The following is a 22,104-nucleotide window of genomic DNA, read 5'->3' on the forward strand; positions in this document are numbered from 1 at the left end:
CATAGAATCATAGAGTTGGAAGAGACCACAAGGGCCATCGAGTCCAACCCCCTGCCAAGCAGGAAACACCATCAGAGCACTCCTGACATATGGTTGTCAAGCCTCTGCTTAAAGACCTCCAAAGAAGGAGACTCCACCACACTCCTTGGCAGCAAATTCCACTGTCAAACAGCTCTTACTGTCAGGAAGTTCTTCCTAAGGTTTAGGTGGAATCTTCTTTCTTGTAGTTTGGATCCATTGCTCCGTGTCTGCTTCTCTGGAGCAGCAGAAAACAACATTACTCCCTCCTCTATGTGACATCCTTTTATATATTTGAACATGTCATTTTAATATATTTTATAATGACTATGTGCCATCTTGGGGAAGCTTTTTTTGAATAGAGGCATAGATCTTCAAAATCATCATCAATAAATAAATAAATAACATAGTTGTGGCATCCCCCTTTAAAAACATGGCCTGACTTTCATCAACATTTGAAAGGCAGTCACTTTCCTTGAAAGTTCAAACCTTTATTTCACAGCTTGCAGAGCCCTGCTGGCTGGGGCTGATGGGAATTGTAGTCAAAAACATCTGGGGGGCACCAAGCTGGTCTAAGTATCTGCATTTGATTGAGTCCAATTGCCAGTAATTATCTACCAATCTGTGGCAGATGCTATGAGTGAGAGATAGGGAGGATTGTTTGTGACTCCTGACGAAGTAGGGAAGGGATGAGTGCTAGAACTCATTATTATATGTTATCCTTATAGCTAGAATATTGTATGGTGTTTATCAGCAAGTCATTTTCCCCCTTGATAGCTAGTGTGATGATGGTACATGTGGATGTATAAGGGATGCATGAACACTGGTGTGATTCTTCCAGCGGGAAGGTTGGTGAGCGTGTGAGTGATTGGGACTGACCAGGATATGTTTGGGTGACATTGCTAGAAGGGGGCATTATAGTGGCAGGCCTACTTCTGTGATTGCTGGGGCAAGTGTACCCGGCTGCCCGCCCCCCTTTGCACCGGCCTGGGGGTAGGTAACATTGGATAATTGTTCCACTGTCCCGACAGTTATATTGTAGGGTGCCATAGAATAGAGTCTTTTCCCCAAGGCTTTAACATCTAAATGAAGCTGTTGGGGACAATATAGTATTGACATATGGCAAGGCAGGAGAGACACGAGAAACAATTGCAGCAGCAAACTGGCATATAGGATTTGATGAGACCCTGTTTCTTCCCCGTCTCGCCCATGTCTCATCTCCATTTTGACTGTTATACCAGAGCAACATACCCCAGCATATCTGTGCAGTCATATTAGTGGCTCTCACACGGTGGTGGCATATCTCACATGCTGCCAGTGTAGGGAGGCAATCACCATATCCAATAGCCCCCCAGCCCATGTAGCTGAAGTATAGGATTGGGCCCTTAATATTATGTTCCTTTGTCCAAAGAAAAGTATGCATGTAGTATTGCCAAGTGTGATTAATAGCTGTACAATTATAGTGTACAATAGATCAATGGTTTCTGAGATCAGAACATACCTTTAAAAAGTGCAAGGAGGCAATGCAGATCTGTGGAAATTAACTGGAATTTTGCTGGGGGACTACTGTATGATCACACAATCTGCCTAGATTATAAATAAAATAAAATGAGCTTTAGAGAGAAAATGGGAAAAAGTGAGGTGCAACTGTGGCAGAGATGCGATGGGAAAGAATATTTGGGTCTGCAAACACCGTGTAGCATTCCTGCTATTCACAAACCCATTTGGAGCCACCCCTGCATTATCCAACCAAGTGCCTATCAGTTACATCCAAGACCTTGCAAGGGCAGCCCTGCCATGAAACATCCCTCTCAGATGGCAGACTTTAGGCACCATTAAGGCAGGAAGGCAAACTCTACTCCATGGAATAATTCCCACTCAGAGGTTCTCCTGTCCAATGCCGCTGAAGCGACTAAGAAATGCACCATTGTGCCAGCACCCTTGCACAGCTCCTGCTGATCCCGAGGAGGCAAAAACTGCAGCAGAGAGAAAACGGTACAGCACTCAGCTTCCTGAAGTGGACTGTTTTAGTGTCACCGACGCCGATCCTGGTATCCTGCCTGCCTTAGCAGCAAGCCGGACCCTGATCATTTATTCAAGGGCCTTTGGAGAGCTAGTCCTCCCAGTATCGATTTCCAGAGGACCTGGCGCAAGGGGGAAGTACGCACACTAGCCCTGAACGGATGCCAGATCAGAAAACCAGACGTGGGGAGCGCGCCGCAGCTCCGTTCTTTGCAGCGGCTTCATGCACGTGGCACACGGAGTCTGTTGCCTGCTTACTAAGGAGATGCCCCGCAGCAGCACATTCGCCTCTTACGAGGCTGCAGCTTCCCTCCCCATTTCCGTGTGTGTGTGTGTTTGTGGATGGCTCTGCCTGCATGCGTATTTCAGCCAAGCGCGTGAGAAGCGCGCCCGCTGCCTTTCTGGGGCTGGAAGACGAGCGGAGCGCCTTCTTCCAAGACTGCACCCAGGCCCAGCCTGGGAAACCTGGGCGTTGGCTGGCAAGATGCTTCCCTCGCGCCAGGCCGCCGAAGAGTCCAAGAACGCAGCAAGACCTCTTCCCTGGGGCGATCAGTGGGAAGAGGAGGGAGGAGGAGCACTCCGCGTCCCAGGGAGGTGGGTGGGGGACGTGGCGCGCGCGTTCGCGGGGCCTGCAGCCGCTTTTGCGCGCCGCCGCCTCCTCCCCTTTCCTGCCTTCCTCGCGCGCCAGCTGGAGGAGCACAGGCAGCGACTTTTGCAGCTTGGCGGCGCCGCCTTGCCATCTTCTGGTGCAAGCCGGCTAGAACCGGCCTCAGCAGAAGCAGAAAGCAGCAGCAGCAAAGGGGCGGCGGCGGCGGCCGCGACTCCACCTCCTCCGAAGGACAGGAACGCGCCTTCCCCGGGGCCGTCCCTTCCTATCCAAAGGATGCTGCCGCCGTCGCTTCTGCTTGCGGGATTGAACCAAGGGGAAGTGGAGAAAGGGGTGCAGCTGCTCCAAAAGCGATTACTTTTATTCCCTTCCTAACACCGCAGCCCTACACGTCTAAGTAAATCTCAGCGGAGCTTGCTCTCCCAGATTAAGCTGGCGCACATTAATTAATTAGAATTTTAACTGTCACATTTATAATCTAGCAAGGAGCTCAAGGTGGCAGGCAGGCTTCTCCATCTCCCCATTTTATCCCCACAAAAACCATGTGAGGTAGGCTAGGCTGGCTGAGACAGTGACTGAGCCAAGCTCACCCAGGGAGCTTCATGGCTGGCTAGGGAGGATTTGAATCCTGTTTTCTCCCAGGTCCTACTCTGACATTCGCTCGTGTGAACCACCAAGATCCGGCATGCCGCAGAATCTCCATAAGGAGGCTGGGAGGACTGGAGCAGTGTTGCCACCCCATCTCTTTTACTGACCCTTCCATTATGCCTTCTGAGGCTGCCGCCTTTAAGTTGGTGTGCAAAGCTTTGCCTGAGGATGGAGGTGGAGCGATGGGAGGGAAGCACCACCTGCCATATTCATAGTAAAGGGACCCCTGGCCATTAGGTCCAGTCATGACCGACTCTGGGGTTGCGGCGCTCATCTCGTTTTATTGGCCGAGAGAGCCGGCGTACAGCTTCTGGGACATGTGGCCAGCATGACTAAGCCACTTCTGGCGAACCAGGGCAGAGCACGAAAACGCCGTTTACCTTCCTGCCGGAGCGGTTACCTATTTATCTACTTGCACTTTGACGTGCTTTCGAACTGCTAGGTTGGCAGGAGCAGGGACCGAGCAACGGTAGCTCACTGTGTCGCGGGGATTTGAACCGCCAACCTTCTGATCGGCAAGTCCTAGGCTCTGTGGTTTAACCCACAGCGCCACCCATGTCCCGCCATATTCATAGAAACCTAGAATTGAAGAGCCATAGAACTGGAAGGGACCACATGGGTCATGTAGTCCTCACCTTTCACTTTAGGCAGTGTTAATAGTTCTCTGCTCCGTTATGTGGTGGTTACTGCCTGGCCACGATTGAAATGATTGTGTATGTTACTCTCACTGCAAAATGGGGCTATTGATGGCTTCCTTCATACAATTGTTAGATGAGTGAGATCCAGGCTGGAAAGCACTTTGTAGAACCAATGAATGCTAATAGAGCAAAAGATTCATTCATTCATTCATTCATTAAAAATGGGTGTATTTCAGCCTGTCGCCCCAAACAAAACATGGAGGTACACTTTTGTTTTGAAGTCATTTGATCAATATTTAATATTAGATAGTATCCACTAATGGAGAACAAATGGGAACAATCAAAAAATGGCATCTACAAATATCAGAAGGTGCTCCCCTGAAGTTTGTCCATAGCTTTTAAGGGCTGATTGGATTAGGAGAAGTGAAGTCTGACCAAAAGCCTCATTGGGACCAAGTCTGAAATGTAAAACCTCATCTCACATCCTGAGGAGAAGACCCAGAGAAGAGAGAAAAATAGGGAAGGGCAGGAAAGCCATTGGTGTTGTTTCTGTTTATGCGTGCCATATCAAACAGGAGGCAGAATATCATGGGAAAATAAAGCTTAAGCCTTTTACCCTGTACCAGTCTGAGGCCAAAACTGCACTTCTTTGTTTGGAACTGTGTGCGTCTTAGTTAATGCAAGAAAATGTATTTTCCAAGTGTAGTAGTAACAAGGTGGAAGGAATGCATTGGTAATTATCCCATCTTCCTCTTCTTGGTCTTGACTGTTCTCCTTCCCACTTTTGTTCTCCTTTGTGGCTCTGGACTCCACGTGTCAGACATAACTGCTACAGATATTCCTTGCAGCAAAAACCAAGTGTGTGTAGTATACCTGCATTTTTAAACATCTATGTACACATGCCAATATCTTGAGATTGGAATGGGGCTTCCAAGCCAGGGGCAAAACTAAGCGTTATATCACCCAGCTCAAAGACCCAGTTTGGCACACACCCCCAGGCACATTTGCATACACACCCATACAGATTGGGAGCCTCAGTGGTGCCCCTCTGGAGGTGTCACAGGGGAAAAAAACCTGGCTAGCCCCTCCCCTTTCGTAGCTACGGCTCAGCCCAAGCAATAGTGTCTTTTTAAAAATGCAGTTTTGTTATCTACTATAGCGTGAAATGTTAACTGTGCTGTATATGCTGTCTGTGTAAAAGACCTGTGAAACTGTGTGCAGAAATTATGTTTGTTACATGAAGTGTAGAGCCATTGTGCTGTTCTTTTTTTTTCTACCTCTGTCTATCCATGGCTAATTCACTCTACTCTTCCTGCATTCCATCCTTTCTTAAATCTCACTCCTGCCAGATTGCCAGACATCCTTCAGCAAATAGCAGGGCTGGCCAGATCTGAATTTTCATTTGAGTGTCCCGTGTTGGCATGAAAAACGTGTGCCTTTCAAGAATGTTTCACCATTTGCCCTGCAATCTGTATGCCTTTATTAACCAATTTTAAAAGCCTCTATTTATATCCTTGTTCTTACAACACCCTGTGTGCCTGTGTTTTGAAATAGTAAAAGTGGTGAAGTGATTGGTCTCATTGTGGGAAAGTTATCCTTTCCCTCAATTTTTTCTCCAGCTTCATCCTTTAACCATATAGTTCTGTACTGGCTGTAAATATAACCACATATGTTCAAAAGCAATGTGGGGGAAGGTCTCTCCTGATAACCCATTTCCTCTGTGGGGTAGCCTTACATAAAGGGTGAATGTTGTGCTTACTGAGGATATGAACCGATAATTGCTCTCTCCCCACCTTCTTTCTATTTCAGACACTGCAATTGCTGGAAGCAGAGGAGGAGGAGGAGGAGGAGATTCTTTGAAGGGAGAAGTAGGTCAGTGTGTAGATGGCAGCTGCCTCTGATACATTGTGATGCTAGGAGGAAGGATGCAGATGGGGAAAGAAGGGAATGGTGGGAAGGGAACCTAAGCCAAGCTTGCAAGGGAGGCTTCAGTAGCAGCAGGGGAGGAGGAGATAGTGAGGGTAGCAGTTGCAGGGTGGGGACTCTTCCTGAAAGCTGATTGCACAAACAGCAAACCTTTCCCCTCCTCCACTTTCTTTCCTCCCATCCGCATTGCTTGCTTCCTCCTTTTGGGAAGTACCCTATCTGAGAATGAGAAAAAAGGCTGCCACAGTCAGTTACAAGTCCTCCTTACTATTGCCTGCCTGAATCAGAACTGATCACAATGAAAGATTGCTTAGAATGCACTTGGTTTTCCTGCACTAAATGTGAGAATGGAGAAACAGCATAGGTGAAACAAATGAGGGACTGGAGGAGACAATGGGAGAGAGAGAGAGGATTCCAAATGATGATGGAATAGGAAGAAGCATGGAAGGAAAGGAAAGGAAGTGACAGCTTTTAAAAGAGGCAAAAAGGAATCAAGATGAGGGGGAAGCTGTGGGGGATGGTGAGAAGAATAAATGGAATTCAGAGCAGAAATGGAGAGAGGGAAGATAAAATGAAGCATGGGACACAGAATTAAAGAGAGTTCTTTGTGCAAACAATCTATTTTTTCAAATAGATTTTTTTCGAATTTCAAAATATTCCAAAATGCACCATAGAGTGCTCCCTGCTTTTTCACTTTGCTATGATGCACATGTTCTCAGGCACCTAATTCCAAAAGTTTCACTACATGTCTTGGAGCTAGCCGGTCAGGGATGGTATCTTCTTGTTCTGGCTCACACAGTACCATTAGACCTTCCCACTGCACCATTCCTGGAGCATTTAAGCTGCACCCCACTCAGCCAGCATTGCCAGTTCTGACCTGAAGGTCATATTGTCACATTTCCTTATTGCACACATCTCAACTCTTTGCACATTTTCACATCACCAGCACAGGCTGTTTTGCATTAGCTGGTGCAAAGAAGCGTGCAGTTGTGGAGCATGGGTCATACCACAAAGGAAACACAGTAGTTCTGCATTCCAAGCCGTATCCTATGTTCTGAGATGTGCCTCTCTGGCAAAAGTGCTCTTGCTGCTCTTCTTTTCTTCCTGTGTGCTTCTGTTCGCTGCACCTTTGCTTTAGATACAGCAGTCAGTGGCAAGAGCCTGTCTTTTGGCTCCCTGTCTCAAAGCCCAGTTCCATCTACCCAGCCAAAGATAGAATGGCGCCGTCTGCACACATGCGCCCATGCACGCACGCGCGCGCACACACACACACACACATTCATCCCCCTCCTTCCCACCCTGATGCTGACAGTCTTTTCTTCTGCTCCTCCCCTCTCCAGCCTTTTCTTTCTGCAGTGCTCCCAGCCTTTACTGCAGTGTAATCCATCACTCACAAGGTCTGGAGGGGTGGGGTGGCTAGAGAGCATAACTATTCACTGACTACAGGGAGAAGAAAGACTTTCAGAATGCAGAGCCTTCAGAAGCAGAATTTGCCAGCCAACAGGCTTTTTGAGATATTTAATTTATTTAGTTTCTTTGTTTTCAGGCATGGGAGGGTGGGGTGGGCTGGGGGAGAGAAAGGTTGCTGCCAACATTCCAGCGAAGGTGACTGAAAAGAAACCAAGGAGACGGGGGAAAGCGAGAGACAGCAGCAAGGAGCACAGAGGAGAGTTGTGAGAAAGATGAACAGAGGCAGACAAAAAGAAGAAGAGGGATGTCAAGAAGGGAAAGAGAGCAGCCATGGTGGAAGCGGGAAAAACCAAAATGGAGAGCAGCAGACACAGACAGGAAAATGTGGGCAACGCTTGGAAAGTGTGTTGAGCCTAAAGAAAGAAAACTTTTCAGCAGGGAGAACTGCTTAAAGATAAAGGGAAAGGGATCAGGGAAGGGAGATACGAGCACACAGTTTTAACTTTAAAACGTTTGAGTAAACATTTGCACACAAGCAGCACATTTTGAGCTGCAAATTGCCCCAATTTTGAGCCCAGTCCTGGGAGAGGTTCAGGACATTTCAAAGGCTGTTGCAATGATGAATAAGGATAGCTCAACATATTAGTTGTCGTTCCCAAGGAAAGTTTCCATGATTATTGTCACACAGTGTAAGCAGAGGGAGGCACCTCACCCCCCCACTCCCCAGAAACCTATAGTTTCTTCCATTGACTGAGCAATTGTGAGCCAAAGAAATTGTATGTTCTGACTTGCAGAGCACAGTTTATTTCCTGATACCTGAATAAAATTGAAAGTACCTTACATTCATCAGTGTCCAATGTTGCTCTAATAATCCTAAATGGAGGTGCAATTCATGGTACTGTAGTGAATATGTGTTGTGCCCTCAAACTGTAAAGTAAAAAGCTGGAGGGGGGAAAAATAAAGACACAGCTGAGCCTTTGTCCAAGTTTCAATCATTTCTCCACCTACAGGTTACTAACCCACGTATCATCTTGCAAAAATGTGGGTGTTTATTTGTAGAAATTTACCCAATCAGATAACAGAAGATTGTTGATGCCTTAGCTCAGAAATACTCCCTACGGCAGGAATAGCTAGCAGTGTATTGCATTTTGTGTTGTGAAAACAAGAGTTCAGGTGTATGGAACATTTTGCTAAGAGGGTAAAACCCTGTACATTGCTGAAGTTGCTTCCTGGACATATAAACTTCCAATCTTTTCTGGTTGAACTGTGTTTTGACCTTTCATGCAAGTAAGGAACTGGGAACCAGGAATCATAAATATATCCTATTTTTTTTGCAATAGGTTTGAATGTGGGAGGAGCTGAAGCCGACCTTTCAAAAGTTGAATCAAAAGTTGAAAGTGATACATGCTTGGGAAGATAGCTGTATCTGTTGTCAGAAAGAAGTGAGCAAGATTTGAAGGAAGACTTGTTTATGTCTCTGTTTCTCTGCAACAGTCCAGTTAGTCACATGGAACAAAGAAGTTCTGTGTTCTCTTAAAGTATTAACACAGCACTTTTCTTGAATTCTTCTGGGCGGGTCCTGGTGTGCTGGTTCCGGGGGGAAGGTTACCGTTGGCGTAGTCAAAGTCCGGTCCTGGGTCACTAGCCTGGAAACAGTTCACAAGGAGCGGGGCGAGGTCCGAAGCAGGAAGCCGGGCGGGGACAGGAACACTGGAGGGTCAGGTCTGGGTCCGGGCAGGAGCAGGTACTCAACGACGTTGCTCCCACAACCTGGGACTGGGCTGACTGGCCTTTATCTTCTCTGAGGCCAGGGGCGGTCCCGGCCCCCAGGAGACCCGCCTCTCCTGGCCTTAAGGTGAGCACTCCTCCTGGGAGAAACCAGTTCCCTCCGCCTCTCTGCCCTAAGCCTCTGCAGTTCAGGAGAGGCTGGGGAGTTACTGGACCCAGGGGGAGACTCTCCTTCCTCTGGCAGAGCCGGGAGAGGCGCACCTGTAGGCACTGTGTCCTTAATCACCTCCGGAGCTAGAGTGGAATCACCTGGTGCCTGCTCCTGAGGATCCGGCACAGGTGCAGGCGCTTCAGATCCAAGGCCCCGCCCCAGCTCAGCTGGCCCTGGAGGCGGGACTCTTGTGCAGGCTGGGGTTCCTCCGGTTCCGCCTCTGAATCGGATTCCCAGGCCATCACACCTGGTCACTTTCAAGAGTTGCCAGTGCAAGTTGAGGGCTCAGGAACTAGCAAGAGAGTATTGTTGAGTGTCTGGAGATCATGTATTGTGATTGTTCCATTGCTTCCGGACATACATACAGTGGTACCTTGAGTTACATACGCTTCAGGTTACATACACTTCAGGTTACAGACTCCACTAACCCAGAAATATTACCTCGGGTTAAGAACTTTGCTTCAGGATGAGAACAGAAATCGTGCTCAGGCGCACAGCGGCAGCGGGAGACCCAACCAGCTAAAGTGGTACTTCAGGTTAAGAACAGTTTCAGGTTAAGAACGGACCTCCGGAATGAATTAAGTACTTAACTCGAGGTACCACTGTATTCTGGATGTTGCGTCTAAGAAACTCTTGTTCCTCCATAGGATTCCATAGGATTCTATTTATTTATTTTGTGAGATATATTATATTGCTTGATTGTAGAGAAAATCTCAAAGTGGTTTACCACAAAAAAGACAAAATAATCTCCCAGGCTTTTTAACATCTACATTGTACTACTGGGCGAAGTTTTTCAGAGATTTGGAGTCCAGTAGCATCAAAATGCTGATGACACTCAGCTCTATTTCTCCTTTTCATCATGTTGAGGTGGGGCTTTTGCCACCCTTAATGAGTACTTGGTCAGTGGTGGTCCAGACGATGAATAAATAGTTCAACCCAGACAAGAGTCAATACAGAGATGGTGGTGGTAGGCTCAGTAAACAGGTTGGTTGTGGAAATAATCTTCTCTTCATAGAATCATAGAATTGTAGATTTGGATGGGACCTTGAGGATCATCTAGTCCAACCCCCTGCAATGCAGGAATATGGGAATTGAACCTGCAACCTTGGCATTATCAGCACCATGCTGTAACCAACTGAGCTATTCAGGGTTCATGGCTTTGCATTTGTCCTTTAGGGATCATGTTCACAATTGGGAAGCACTTCCAAGATGCTCATGTAACCACTGTGGTCTGGAGTTCTTTCCATCACCATTGGATAATAGTCCAGTTGTTCCTGTTGCTAGGTTAGGCTCTAGCTCTGATACAGTCAATGCGATATAGCCCTCCAGATGTTGTTGGACCACAGCTCCGTTGTCCCTGAACATTGTCTATACTGGGACTGATGTAGCCTGCAACCTGTGGAAGGCTTCCCCTGAGGCATCTATGGTCATTCTTGTATTGATGACTTCCATGGCTTAGAGATTCTGCTGTGACTGCTCTTGAAGACAGTTCAGAAGCTTCAGCTGGTTCAGAACCTGTCTGCTAAAGGGCTGAAGGCATTGTAAACACACAACCACCATTTTGAAACATCTTTATTGGCTGCCAGGCTCTTCCTGCGTTCAATTCAAGGTTTTGGCCTTCATCTTTAAAGCCCAGTCTTGCCTATTTCAGGAAGCATCTTATCTTGTATGAGCCTCAGCAGGCCTTAAGATCTGCCAACCAAGTCCTTTTTTCTGGGTACCATAAATTGTGGCTTTAGTCTTTTTCTGTTCCTTAAAGCTCTGTTCCACTGGAGATTCAGCAGACACACACTCTCCCCTCTATTTCACCATTCCCTCAGCAATTAGATTTTCAAAGCTTTGTTACTTGGCTTATGCTGTCGTTCCGTTTGATTGGCTTAGGCTTTCTGCTGTTTTGCATATTGGAACTTAGATTTTTTTGCATATTGGAACTTAGATTTATTTTTTAAGACTTGAATTGCACATTGTTAGTGTAAACTTCTTTGCCTGGAAGGGCATCTACAAAGGCAGCAACTAAACAAATAATATCTAAATAGTGAGCTGGTGTAGAATTGTGTGTGGCGGTGGGGAGGGAGTGACTCAGTTATGGACCAATGAAGCCCCCCATTTGAGCCTCACCTTTGCCCTGAATTCACCAGGATGCCTTATGCAAGCCCCACTTAGCCACATCTTCCCTTGCGCAATGTGCTGACAATAACGCCCACCTTCCTTCCAAAACTGTTGTTAAGGATTGCAGCAAGGGGACGGCTTTGATCCAGCAAACAGTGAACATAACTTCACTTGCGGAATGGGACTTTACCCAGCTCCCTCCTCCATGCTACAGCTAGCTCCCTGTGCTGCCCCAGGGGACTCAGGGGAATGTTGTGAGAGGTGATGCGAGGGAGCCGCAAATGGAAATAGCAAATAGCAGGTCACGTTACCCCTCCCCAGGCAGGCAGAAGCACCTTGACTCTTGCTAGGGCCTCTCTGGATCTAGCCCAGGGTACGTGAAGTGCTCTGAGCACTTGGAAGCACTCTGGAAAGCTAAGTATTAAATAAACCAAGGTGTGTGAGCGAAGTGCAGCCAACAGGAGGAGAGCCAAGCGCTGCTGTTCTTCCTCTCCCTTCCTCCCGCATCTCTCTCCACACAGACATCTATATGAATTGGGGAGGTGGTGGTGGTGGCCCAGTCACCTCAGGCAGCCGAGTCTTTGTGTCGTTTTGAACGGGATATATACGCCTCACAACAACACCTCATTTCAATAAAGCTTGAGTAAGAGAATGTCCAGGTGGGGTAAAATCTATCTTAATTAGTGGGAAAGATGTGGATTTTGGGCTACAAGCATCAAAATTGTATTTGGCCAGTCTAAGAGGGCAGAAGCCTGGCTCCGTCCCCCCTCCTGATATCCCGCTCAAAGGCTGTGGGGGTTACAGTTCAAAACAGACCCTCATATTTCAGAGCATCTTTCTGAGTCCTTAACAGCACACATTTTCAGTCTGATCCGGGGATCCACACAAAATAAGGTGTGGGACATGATGTTCACACTAAATTCTAATTCATGGGCATTGACTTTGGGTGCTTTCTTTGTCGGACTTCAATCTGCCGTCATCCCTGACCACTGACAATGCTTGTTGGAGTTGAACAACATCTGGAGGGCCACACCGGTGTCCCCATTCCTGGATTGGGGGTTGAGCTCCTAAACAGATAAGGGCTGCACTGTATTGTTTAAACTCAAGGTGAGACTTGGCGTGGCTATCTTGGCTGATGTTGTAGAGCTTCCTGTCAGCTGTGCTATTTCTGAAGCACAGTAAATACACTGGAGGAATGAGAACCATGTGTTCTACATCTCTATCATAGAATCGTAGAGTTGGAAGGTGCCCAAGGGTCATCTAGTCCAACCCCCTGCAATGCAGGAATCTCAACACATGGTCCCCCATCGGATTTGAAACCATATTAGACCCTGCTTAGCTTTGCAAGTGCTCTGGCACTTTTATTACCACAAGGTTTCCTTGTGTATTTATTTAACAACATTTATATGTGACTGTTCAGAAAACATCTAAGGGGCTTAGGTAAAGGTAAAGGTAAAGGACCCCTGACAGATAAGTCCAGTCGCGAACGACACTGGGGTTGGGGTGCTCATCTCTCTTTGTTGGCTGAGGGAGCCGGCGTTTGTCCACAGACAGTTTTTCTAGGTCATGTGGCCAGCATGACTAAGCCGCTTCTGGTGAAACCAGAGCAGCGCACGGAAACACCGTTTACCTTCCCGCCAGAGCGGTACCTATTAATCTACTTGCACTTTGACGTACTTTCGAACTGCTAGGTTGGCAGGAGCAGGGACTGAACAACGGGAGTTCACCCCGTCGTGGGGATTCGAACCACAGACCTTCTGATCAGCAAGCCCTAGGCTCAGTGGTTTAGACCACAGCATAAAAATATAAAAACATAAAAACTATTGCTAAAAATGGTTAAAGACAAATATATAAAATAGTCAAAAGAAACAGCCAAAAAGAAATAAAGCACATGGGTGTAGTACTAGGAATGGGGCACTGCTAGAGTGGGAGTAGACAAATTGGAGCAGGTGCTTATGAAGAGCTTCCATCTGCCACAGAAATTGCAGGTCACCAATTGTTATTTGTTTCTTTTTAAAGTGTTTAATGAAGGCATTGATGGGATCCACCACAGCCTGTTACTTTGAAAAACTGCTCTGCAAAAGTGGGTTACATGGACTGTGTTTCTCCCTGTGTGATCTTGATACAAGAGGAGGTTTGGCGACATCGGCTGCAAGATCAAGCTGCAGCTGCAAAACGGACACAGGCAAGTGAGAGATACCTGAGCATTCTAGATTTTAGCAGTGCTCCCGTTTTTAAAATGTGCTGAGCGTAATTCCGGTTAGGAGTGAATCGTGCTTGGGAAAGTAATGGCACTAAACAAACTTGAGGCGTATAAGGTTAATAATCTCCGCTGATATCAGAGGCTCAACAAAGGAGCAGATGAAACTGCTGGAGGCCATGCCATTGTGTGGGATTCAGTTAAGTGAGCTTTGTGACCCAAGAACTGGTGACCTCGCCCACAGTGACTTAGCTGAACACACAGTTCTTACATTATTCACACCGGTGCGCTCAGACACTGCGCTGCAGCTCATTAATGCCTAATCACTGATATGTAACTTAATGCAGGTTTAGCTTATGAGCGCAGGACAATGAAGGAGGGAGAACAGAAGGAACATGCAGTTAGTACCTGTACAGTTTTTCTACTCTTAAAAGTACCTCAAGCATGCAACAAAAAACCTCCTACTTTGGACACAGAAAGCATCGCGAAACTTGGGACTGGCAGTAGCGAAACCACTAGACCCCATTGGACCAACCAGGGTCCCAGTCAAAAGTATTGCCAGGGCCAGCCCACTCATGAGGCAAGGTGAGGTGACTGCCTCAATCGGCAGGATCCACAGAGGCAGCAGATCTGGGCTCCAAGGAATGCATTGCCCACTGCTGCAGCTGGCATGGTTAACAGTGATGGGTGTGGCTTGCTCCTTGCAGGCCAGATCATCTTCCTCCAAACTGAAGGAACTGCCGGTCTTGTCCTACCCTTGCTCTTGATGTAGATCTTTATTACACCATTGTTCCTGATATAGATCTTCATCAGAGGTGGACCTTGGTAATATGGCGCCCTGTCTGTGGACAAACGCTAGCTCCCTCAGCCTGTAAAGCAAGATGAGCGCCGCAACCCCAGAGTCGTCTGTGACTGGACTTAACTGTCAGGGGTCCTTTACCTTTTGGGATGCGGGTGGCGCTGTGGTCTAAACCACTGAGCCTCTTGGGCTTGCCGATCAGAAGGTCGGCGGTTTGAATCCCTGCGACAGGGTGAGCTCCCATTGCTTGGTCCCTGCTCCTGCCAACCTAGCAATTCGAAAGCATGCCAAAAAGTGCAAGTAGATAAATAGGTACCGCTCCAGCAGGAAGGTAAACGGCGTTTCCCTGTGCTGCTCTGGTTTCGGTGTTCCATTATGCCAGAAGCAGCTTAGTCATGCTGGCCACATGACCCGGAAAAACTGTCTGCGGACAAACGCTGGCTCCCTGTAAAGTGAGATGAGCGCCGCAACCCCAGAGTCGTCTGCGACTGAACCTAACTGTCAGGGGTCCTTTACCTTTTGTGCCAGGCCAAAATTCGGCACCCACCACACTAGCCCTCATGCCACCACTCCAAAGCTGGGCAAGCGCTAACTAGGTTTTGGGAAGGAGGCAAAAGGATTCTAGGATCTGTCAGAGCCCTCACACCTCCCTCCCAAAGCCCGGCGCTTCCTAGGCTTTGGGAAGAAGGATGGAAGGCACCCTGTGCGGGGGAACTGGTTGTGCTGCCCTAAAACTCCCTCTGTCTTCACTCGCACCATTTAATGGAGATTCAAAACCCCATCAAAATTCCAAAGGTACAGACCAGTTATTGCTATGGAACAGGGGAGCCATGCCCAGGGAAGGAACTGTGCATTAGATGTGCAGGAATGAGCAGCTGGCGAGAGGAAAATTCTCTTGTCAGTAACATGAACCAAAACAGCTGAAAACAGAATGGGGTCTCCTACACTGATGGTCTGAATATGAATGCAGACATTTCTTGGAGTTCCTGTGGGTGGGGGAAGCGATTCTGGGAATTCCAGAAATTTGCAGCTTACGGAAGGAAAAACATCCAGGGTTTGGGCAACTGAAGATTTGTCTCCAGCATCTAGGCAAGGGACTGTGGTCTAGAAAGCAGGGTCCTGTCAGGATACTGCTGAGGGCAGCGGAACTCAGCTGACCTACGATCTCCTGCAACTAACACAGAGAACTGCATATTTTGAGGAACTGTGCAATGTAAATGGAGGCCGCTTGAAAATGTGGTTTCTTTGTTGCTATCTTGCAGCTCCCTCCAGTGTTTACAATGTGCAATGGCACCATTTGCCAGCTTTTTAGAGGGGGAAAGAGCCAGGATTTAAGAAAACAAAGACGTCAGTTTAACATTCAGATTTCTGATGCCAAAAACAACAAGGAAATGGCTAGGCTATGGCTCCCTCTTAGACTTTCACCCTATCTTAGCGGTAACATGCATTCTGTATAGCCTCACAATATTGTCTTTGCCTACAACGCCACTCAAGTCCTCTTCTGCATTTCGCAGCAACACTGAAGCCAGGTTTATGCAGGTGCAGCCCAAGCCATTTTTATGCCTGAGGCGAAGGCCATTCTGTGCACAAAATCCGACTAGGTTGGTGATTGAATTTTACTTCAGCACTGGTGGCAGAGCAGGGTCCTCTACTGGGGCAGCAAGCTAGCTTAGGGGCTGCAGGATGCATCACACAGCACACATTTCTAGCCACTTTCTACCCCTCAAAATTTGCCACCTGAGGCAGCTGCCTCATTCTGCCTCCTGAAAGGGCTGGCCCTGGGTTCATGGTATGTCAATTTTTTATAAGTATCGTCACATTCTAAGCTTTCAGTTCTGACATAGTGGCTGCTTCAAAGCTTGCCACAAACTAGAGATAGCTCTGCATTTCAACAGGAGATAAATACAGCAGATCTGGGTTGTGGTCCTTCCTCTGAGGTTTGGTGACAATGGGCCCTGTTTCTTCCTTCCAAAGGATCTTTCAGGGAGACCATAGCTGGAGGAAGTGTTGGGGCAGCCTCAGTTCAGATCTATTTGCATGCCAAGCAACCAACACCACCTACAGCAGTGTTTCCCAACCTTTTTTGGGCAAAGGCACACTTGTTTCATGAAAAAAATATCGAGGCACACCACCATTACAGCCCCGTGACGTCAGCGCGCAGCGTCACGCCGGGAGGGACGCACGAAAGTGTAAGTTTCAATTTTTTCCCCTCCTCCTTGCCTTCCTTCTGTGCCAACCGCCAAAAAGCCAAGAAAAAAGCCAAGACTTTAGGGCAGCAGGTCGACACGGAAGAAGCTCCTACCTAAGGACAGGTGCGACGGCCGTGTCCTCTTCTGCCACACTTGGCAGCCCTGCCTCACGGTCGTGACTCCCACCCTGATTTCTCCCCGCAGTCTGTCCCCCGACCTCTTCTGAAGGCTGGGGGGGGGGACAAGGGCTTTTCTTCCGACCCCCAGCATTTTAAAAAACCCCGGGACAGCGGAGGACTTCTCCGCTGTCCGGGGCAATCTTAAAATGCTTGCGGGCGGCATTTTAAAATCGCCCGGGACAGCGGAGGACTTCTCCGCTGTCCGGGGCGATTTAAAAGCCCCTGGGAAGGCAGGCAGGGGGGACAAAGATTTTCTTTTTTTTCTTTTTTTTTTTATAAATATTTTATTAGGTTTTTAATAAACAAATTTCCACTTTCAAATACATACTTCCATGAATCCAATGGACTTCCCCCATCTCCCGAGCACTGCATTCCCTGTGTAACCAAAACCTCAGCAATTTGTTGACTTGTTTTGTACATAACAATATATCTTCCATTTTATCGTGTTATCTGATGTAAACATTTCGATACAATTGCATTAATTTTTAATTTCCACACAATAAAAATATTTCGTTACCTCACTTCTGTCTTATAGTGTCTTATTTATCAATTCAGAAATTTGCCGATACTGAAGCTATACCTTCCTAGAAAGGAGCATTTTTTAACATTCATACAACTTATAATGCTTTTTCAAATAGTCCTTAAAATTTTTCCAAACTTCCTCCGTTTCTTCTTCTCCCGAGTCTCGAATTCTGCCAGTCATTTCAGCCAACTCCATATAGTCCATCAGCTGCGTCTGCCATTCTTCCAATGTGGGTAGATTTTGTGTCTTCCAGTGCTTTGCCAACAGAATCCTCGCTGCTGTAGTAGCGTACATAAAGAAAATTCTATCTTTCTTGACCATCCTCTGGTCTACCATGCCCAGAAGGAAGGCCTCCGGTTTCTTAGGTAAGGTGAATCTCAGCACCTTTTTTAGTACATTATGTATCATTTCCCAGAAGGCCTTCACTTTCGGGCAGGTCCACCAGAGGTGTAAAAATGTCCCTTCCTCTTCCTTACATTTCCAGCATTTATTGTCAGACAGGTGATATATCTTTGCAAGCTTGACTGGGGTCATGTACCACCGGTATATCATTTTCATAATGTTTTCCTTCAAGGCAGTACATGCCGTGAATTTCATTCCGGTGTTCCATAACCTTTCCCAGTCTTCAAACATAATGTTATGCCCCAAATCCTGTGCCCACTTTATCATAGAGGATTTGACAATCTCATCCTGTGTGTTCCATTTAAGCAGCAAGTTATACATTCTCGAAATTAGCTTGGATTTTGGCTCAAGCAACTCTGTTTCTAGTTTCGATTTTTCCTCCTGAAAACCCACTTTTTTGTCTGCTTTAAAAACTTCCTGAATTTGAGCATAATGCAACCAATCTCGCACCTTGTTTTTTAACTTTTCCATACTCTGTAACCTCCATTTATCTCCAATTTTTTCAATTATTTCCCAATATTTAGGCCAGTGGGCCTCCATATTGAGTCTTTTACGTGCTTTGGCCTCCATCGGTGAGAGCCACCTCGGAGTTTTACTCTCCAATAAGTCTTTATATTTTGACCAGACCATGAAAATTGCCCTTCTGACAATATGGTTTTTGAACAATTTATGAACTTTAACCTTGTCATACCACAAATATGCATGCCACCCAAAAGCATTATCAAATCCCTCCAGGTCAAGGACATCGGTGTTCTCCAATAAGATCCAATCCTTCAACCAGCAGAGGGCTGCAGCTTCGTAATATAACCTCAAGTCCGGCAGGGCAAACCCCCCTCTTTCTTTCGCATCTGTTAGTATTTTAAACTTTATTCGGGGCTTTTTGCCCTGCCAGACAAATTTGGATAAATCCCTCTGCCATTTTCCAAAACATTCCACCTTATCCACGACCTGGAGGGACTGAAACAAAAATAGCATTTTCGGCAATACATTCATCTTTATGGCAGCTATTCTGCCCAACAAGGAAAGTTTTAATCTTGACCATGTTTCCAGATCTCTTTTTATCTCTGACCAACATTTCTCATAGTTGTCCTTAAATAAATTCAAATTTTTGGAGGTCAAATGGACCCCTAGGTACTTTACTTTTTTAACCACATTTAGTTCTGTTTCTTTTCTGAACTCCTCTATTTCAGTAGTTGTCAAGTTTTTTGCTAAAACTTTAGTTTTTTGTTTATTCAGCTTGAATCCCGCCACCCGACCAAAATCAGAAATTAATTCTAACGCTCTTTTAGTACTAGAGGCTGGCTCCTGTAATGTTAATACCAAGTCGTCTGCGAAAGCTTTCAGTTTATATTGTTTCTCTCCGACCACAATTCCCTGTGTCAACTGGTCGTTTCTGATCATGTTCAGTAGCACCTCCAGAACTGAAATGAACAGCAGAGGAGATAGAGGGCACCCCTGTCGTGTCCCTTTTTCAATTTTAAACTCCTCTGTCACCACGTTGTTTACTATCAATTTGGCCTTTTGTTCTGAATAAATTGCTTCTATTCCATTTTCAAACCCCCGCCCTACTCCCATCCTTTCCAAATTTTTCTTCATAAACAGCCAAGAAATGTTGTCAAAGGCCTTCTCCGCATCAATAAAAATCAACACCGCTCTTGTGTTTGAATTAATCTGTAAAAACTCCAAAATGTCAATGATGTTTCTTGTGTTGTCAAATAAATGCCTACCAGGGAGAAAGCCTGCTTGGTCCTTGTGAATAACTTCATTTAAGACTTTCTTAAACCTACTTGCCAAAATGTCTACAAAAATTTTATAATCCACATTTAGGAGTGAGATAGGACGGTAGTTTTTAAGTTGAGTTTTTTCAGATTCTAGTTTTGGGATCAACGTGATGAAGGCTTCTTTCCACGTTTCCGGTGCCTTCCTCCCCTCCATAATCTGATTGCAAACTTCCAACAATGGTTGTGTCAATGAGTCCTTCAGTACCTTATAATATTTGGAAGTAAGCCCATCAGGTCCCGGAGATTTGCCCAGTTGGAAAGATTTTCGCCCCCCGCCCGCCTTCAGAAGAGGTCCTGGACCTCTTCTGAAGGCGGGCGGGGGCGAAAGCCTTTGCTCCCCCCTGCCTGCCTTCCCGGGAGAGGCAGCGCGTTTCTCCGCTGTCCCGGACGGCTTTTGAAGGCAGGCTTTTGAAAGCCGTCCGGGACAGCGGAGAAACGCAGCGCGTCCTTGCCGCTGCCCCCCGACTTGGCTGGAAGGCTGGCGGGGGGAGAAGCCTGCTCCTTCCCGTCGCCAGCCCCGCAAACTCGGGGGACAGCGGGAGAGGCGCAGCGCGCCATAGCGCTGTCCCCCGACTTGGCTGGAAGGCTGGCGGGGGGAGAAGCCTGCTGCTTCCCGTCGCCAGCCCCGCAAACTCGGGGGACAGCGGGAGAGGCGCAGCGCGCCATCCCGCTGTCCCCCGACTTGGCTGGAAGGCTGGCGGGGGGAGAAGCCTGCTCCTCCCCATCGCCAGCCCCGCAAACTCGGGGGACAGCGGGAGAGGCGCAGCGCGCCATCCCGCTGTCCCCCGACTTGGCTGGAAGGCTGGCGGGGGGAGAAGCCTGCTCCTCCCCATCGCCAGCCCTGCAAACTCGGGGGACAGCGGGAGAGGCGCAGCGCGCCATCCTGCTGTCCCCCGACTTGGCTGGAAGGCTGGCGGGGGGAGAAGCCTGCTCCTCCCCATCGCCAGCCCCGCAAACTCGGGGGACAGCGGGAGAGGCGCAGCGCGCCATCCCGCTGTCCCCCGACTTGGCTGGAAGGCTGGCGGGGGGAGAAGCCTGCTCCTCCCCATCGCCAGCCCTGCAAACTCGGGGGACAGCGGGAGAGGCGCAGCGCGCCATCCCGCTGTCCCCCGACTTGGCTGGAAGGCTGGCAGGGGGAGAAGCCTGCTCCTCCCCATCGCCAGCCCCGCAAACTCGGGGGACAGCGGGAGAGGCGCAGCGCGCCATCCCGCTGTCCCCCGACTTGGCTGGAAGGCTGGCGGGGGGAGAAGCCTGCTCCTCCCCATCGCCAGCCCCGCAAACTCGGGGGACAGCGGGAGAGGCGCAGCGCGCCATCCCGCTGTCCCCCGACTTGGCTGGAAGGCTGGCGGGGGGAGAAGCCTGCTCCTCCCCATCGCCAGCCCTGCAAACTCGGGGGACAGCGGGAGAGGCGCAGCGCGCCATCCCGCTGTCTCCCGACATGGTTTGGAGGCTGGCGGAGGGCTTCCTCCTCCCCCAGCCCCGCAAGCTCCCAGAGCGATGCCAAAGCTGCGCGCAGCTTCGGCATGGCTCTGGGTCCCGTTCTGGGGGAGGGGGAAGCTCGGGCTTCCCCCGCCCCAGCCCCACGCCTGGCGGTGGGGGAATAATTTTTTTCCCCTTTATTCCCCCCCCCCTGCCAATTTTTCCCGCGGCACACCAGGCAAAGTCTCGCGGCACAGTAGTGTGCCGCGGAACACCGGTTGGGAAACACTGACCTACAGAATGGGGCAAAAAGCTCTGAAATAAAGACCCAGATTACAATAGTGTCTCTTGGTCTCATGAATGCACATCTCTCTGTGCTCTGCTAACATGGCTGCAGGAATGGGTTAAAATGGAAAAGAACCAAAGCTGGTAGGGAAAAAGGGGCTGGAGATAGATGAAGAAACCACGTGTTTTCATGCACATTCCCACCATTTGGTGGCCATTTCATTATCGACTTGCAAAGCTAGGATTGCCAACTTTTGAAATAAAGGCTGGGGGTGGAGTCCAACACCAAACCAGCCTCATATACAGAAAGAACAAAATCATACTGGATACCTTAGTTGGTTAGAGTGTGGTGCTGATAACCCCAAGGTTTCAGGTCTGATCCCCCTATGAGACAGCTGCATATTCCTGCATTGCAGGGGGTTGGACTGATGATCCTCAGGGTCCCATCCAAGTATACAATTCTATGATTTCTATGAAAATAAGACGTGTGTGTGTGTTTGATGCAGAGAACAACTTTGTCCATTGTTTGTCTTTCAACAGACCTCAACGCAACCCTCACCCAAATCATTCCCCCTCTCTCAGCCATCCTACAAAACACACTCATAAGCTTGGGTTCCCCAGGCCTGAGAGTCTTACTCCAAATAATGTCATATGATGATGCCTTCTTATCAGTGCTTATCACTTTAAACTTGAGAAACTTGTGTAAACATTGCAAATCCCATTTCTTTAGCTTTAGAATCAACAAGGTAGGTGGATTTGCTAGTAGGGTCATGCCATAAAATCTTCGGCTTTCCCTTCACCTTCCCTTCACCTAAAAGATCTTTCATTTTTAAATACATACGCAAACATGCACTTTCTGTTGTGTTGAGCTGCTAGAGACGCTAAATTAAATGCAGAAGTCTCCCCTCCCAATCTGCACATTCTGTCCTTTACTCTCTTCTCCACTTCCCCTGCTATACAGTCTGAAGTCCCTGGGGCAAGGTCCCTCCCATGTCTTAGGAGCCAGCTAA

The 22,104-nt window shown here is 48.0% G+C and overlaps 1 protein-coding gene across 2 annotated transcripts in view; it reads left to right on the forward strand.

The window, feature by feature from the left end:
- The first annotated feature begins 5,742 nt into the window (after nt 1-5,742).
- The window catches only part of MFAP5 (microfibril associated protein 5), a 40,862-nt gene continuing 24,500 nt past the window's right edge, over nt 5,743-22,104 (forward strand). For both annotated transcript variants that reach the window (XM_081894880.1, XM_081894881.1), the window contains exons 1-2: nt 5,743-5,805; nt 13,337-13,502. In XM_081894880.1, the coding sequence (XP_081751006.1) occupies nt 13,343-13,502 (160 nt within the window). In that variant the 5' untranslated portion in view covers nt 5,743-5,805; nt 13,337-13,342. The remainder of the gene's footprint in view (nt 5,806-13,336; nt 13,503-22,104) is intronic.

This window comes from Podarcis melisellensis (genome assembly GCF_964234715.1).
Source record: "Podarcis melisellensis genome assembly, chromosome: 17".
Taxonomy (NCBI): domain Eukaryota; kingdom Metazoa; phylum Chordata; class Lepidosauria; order Squamata; family Lacertidae; genus Podarcis; species Podarcis melisellensis.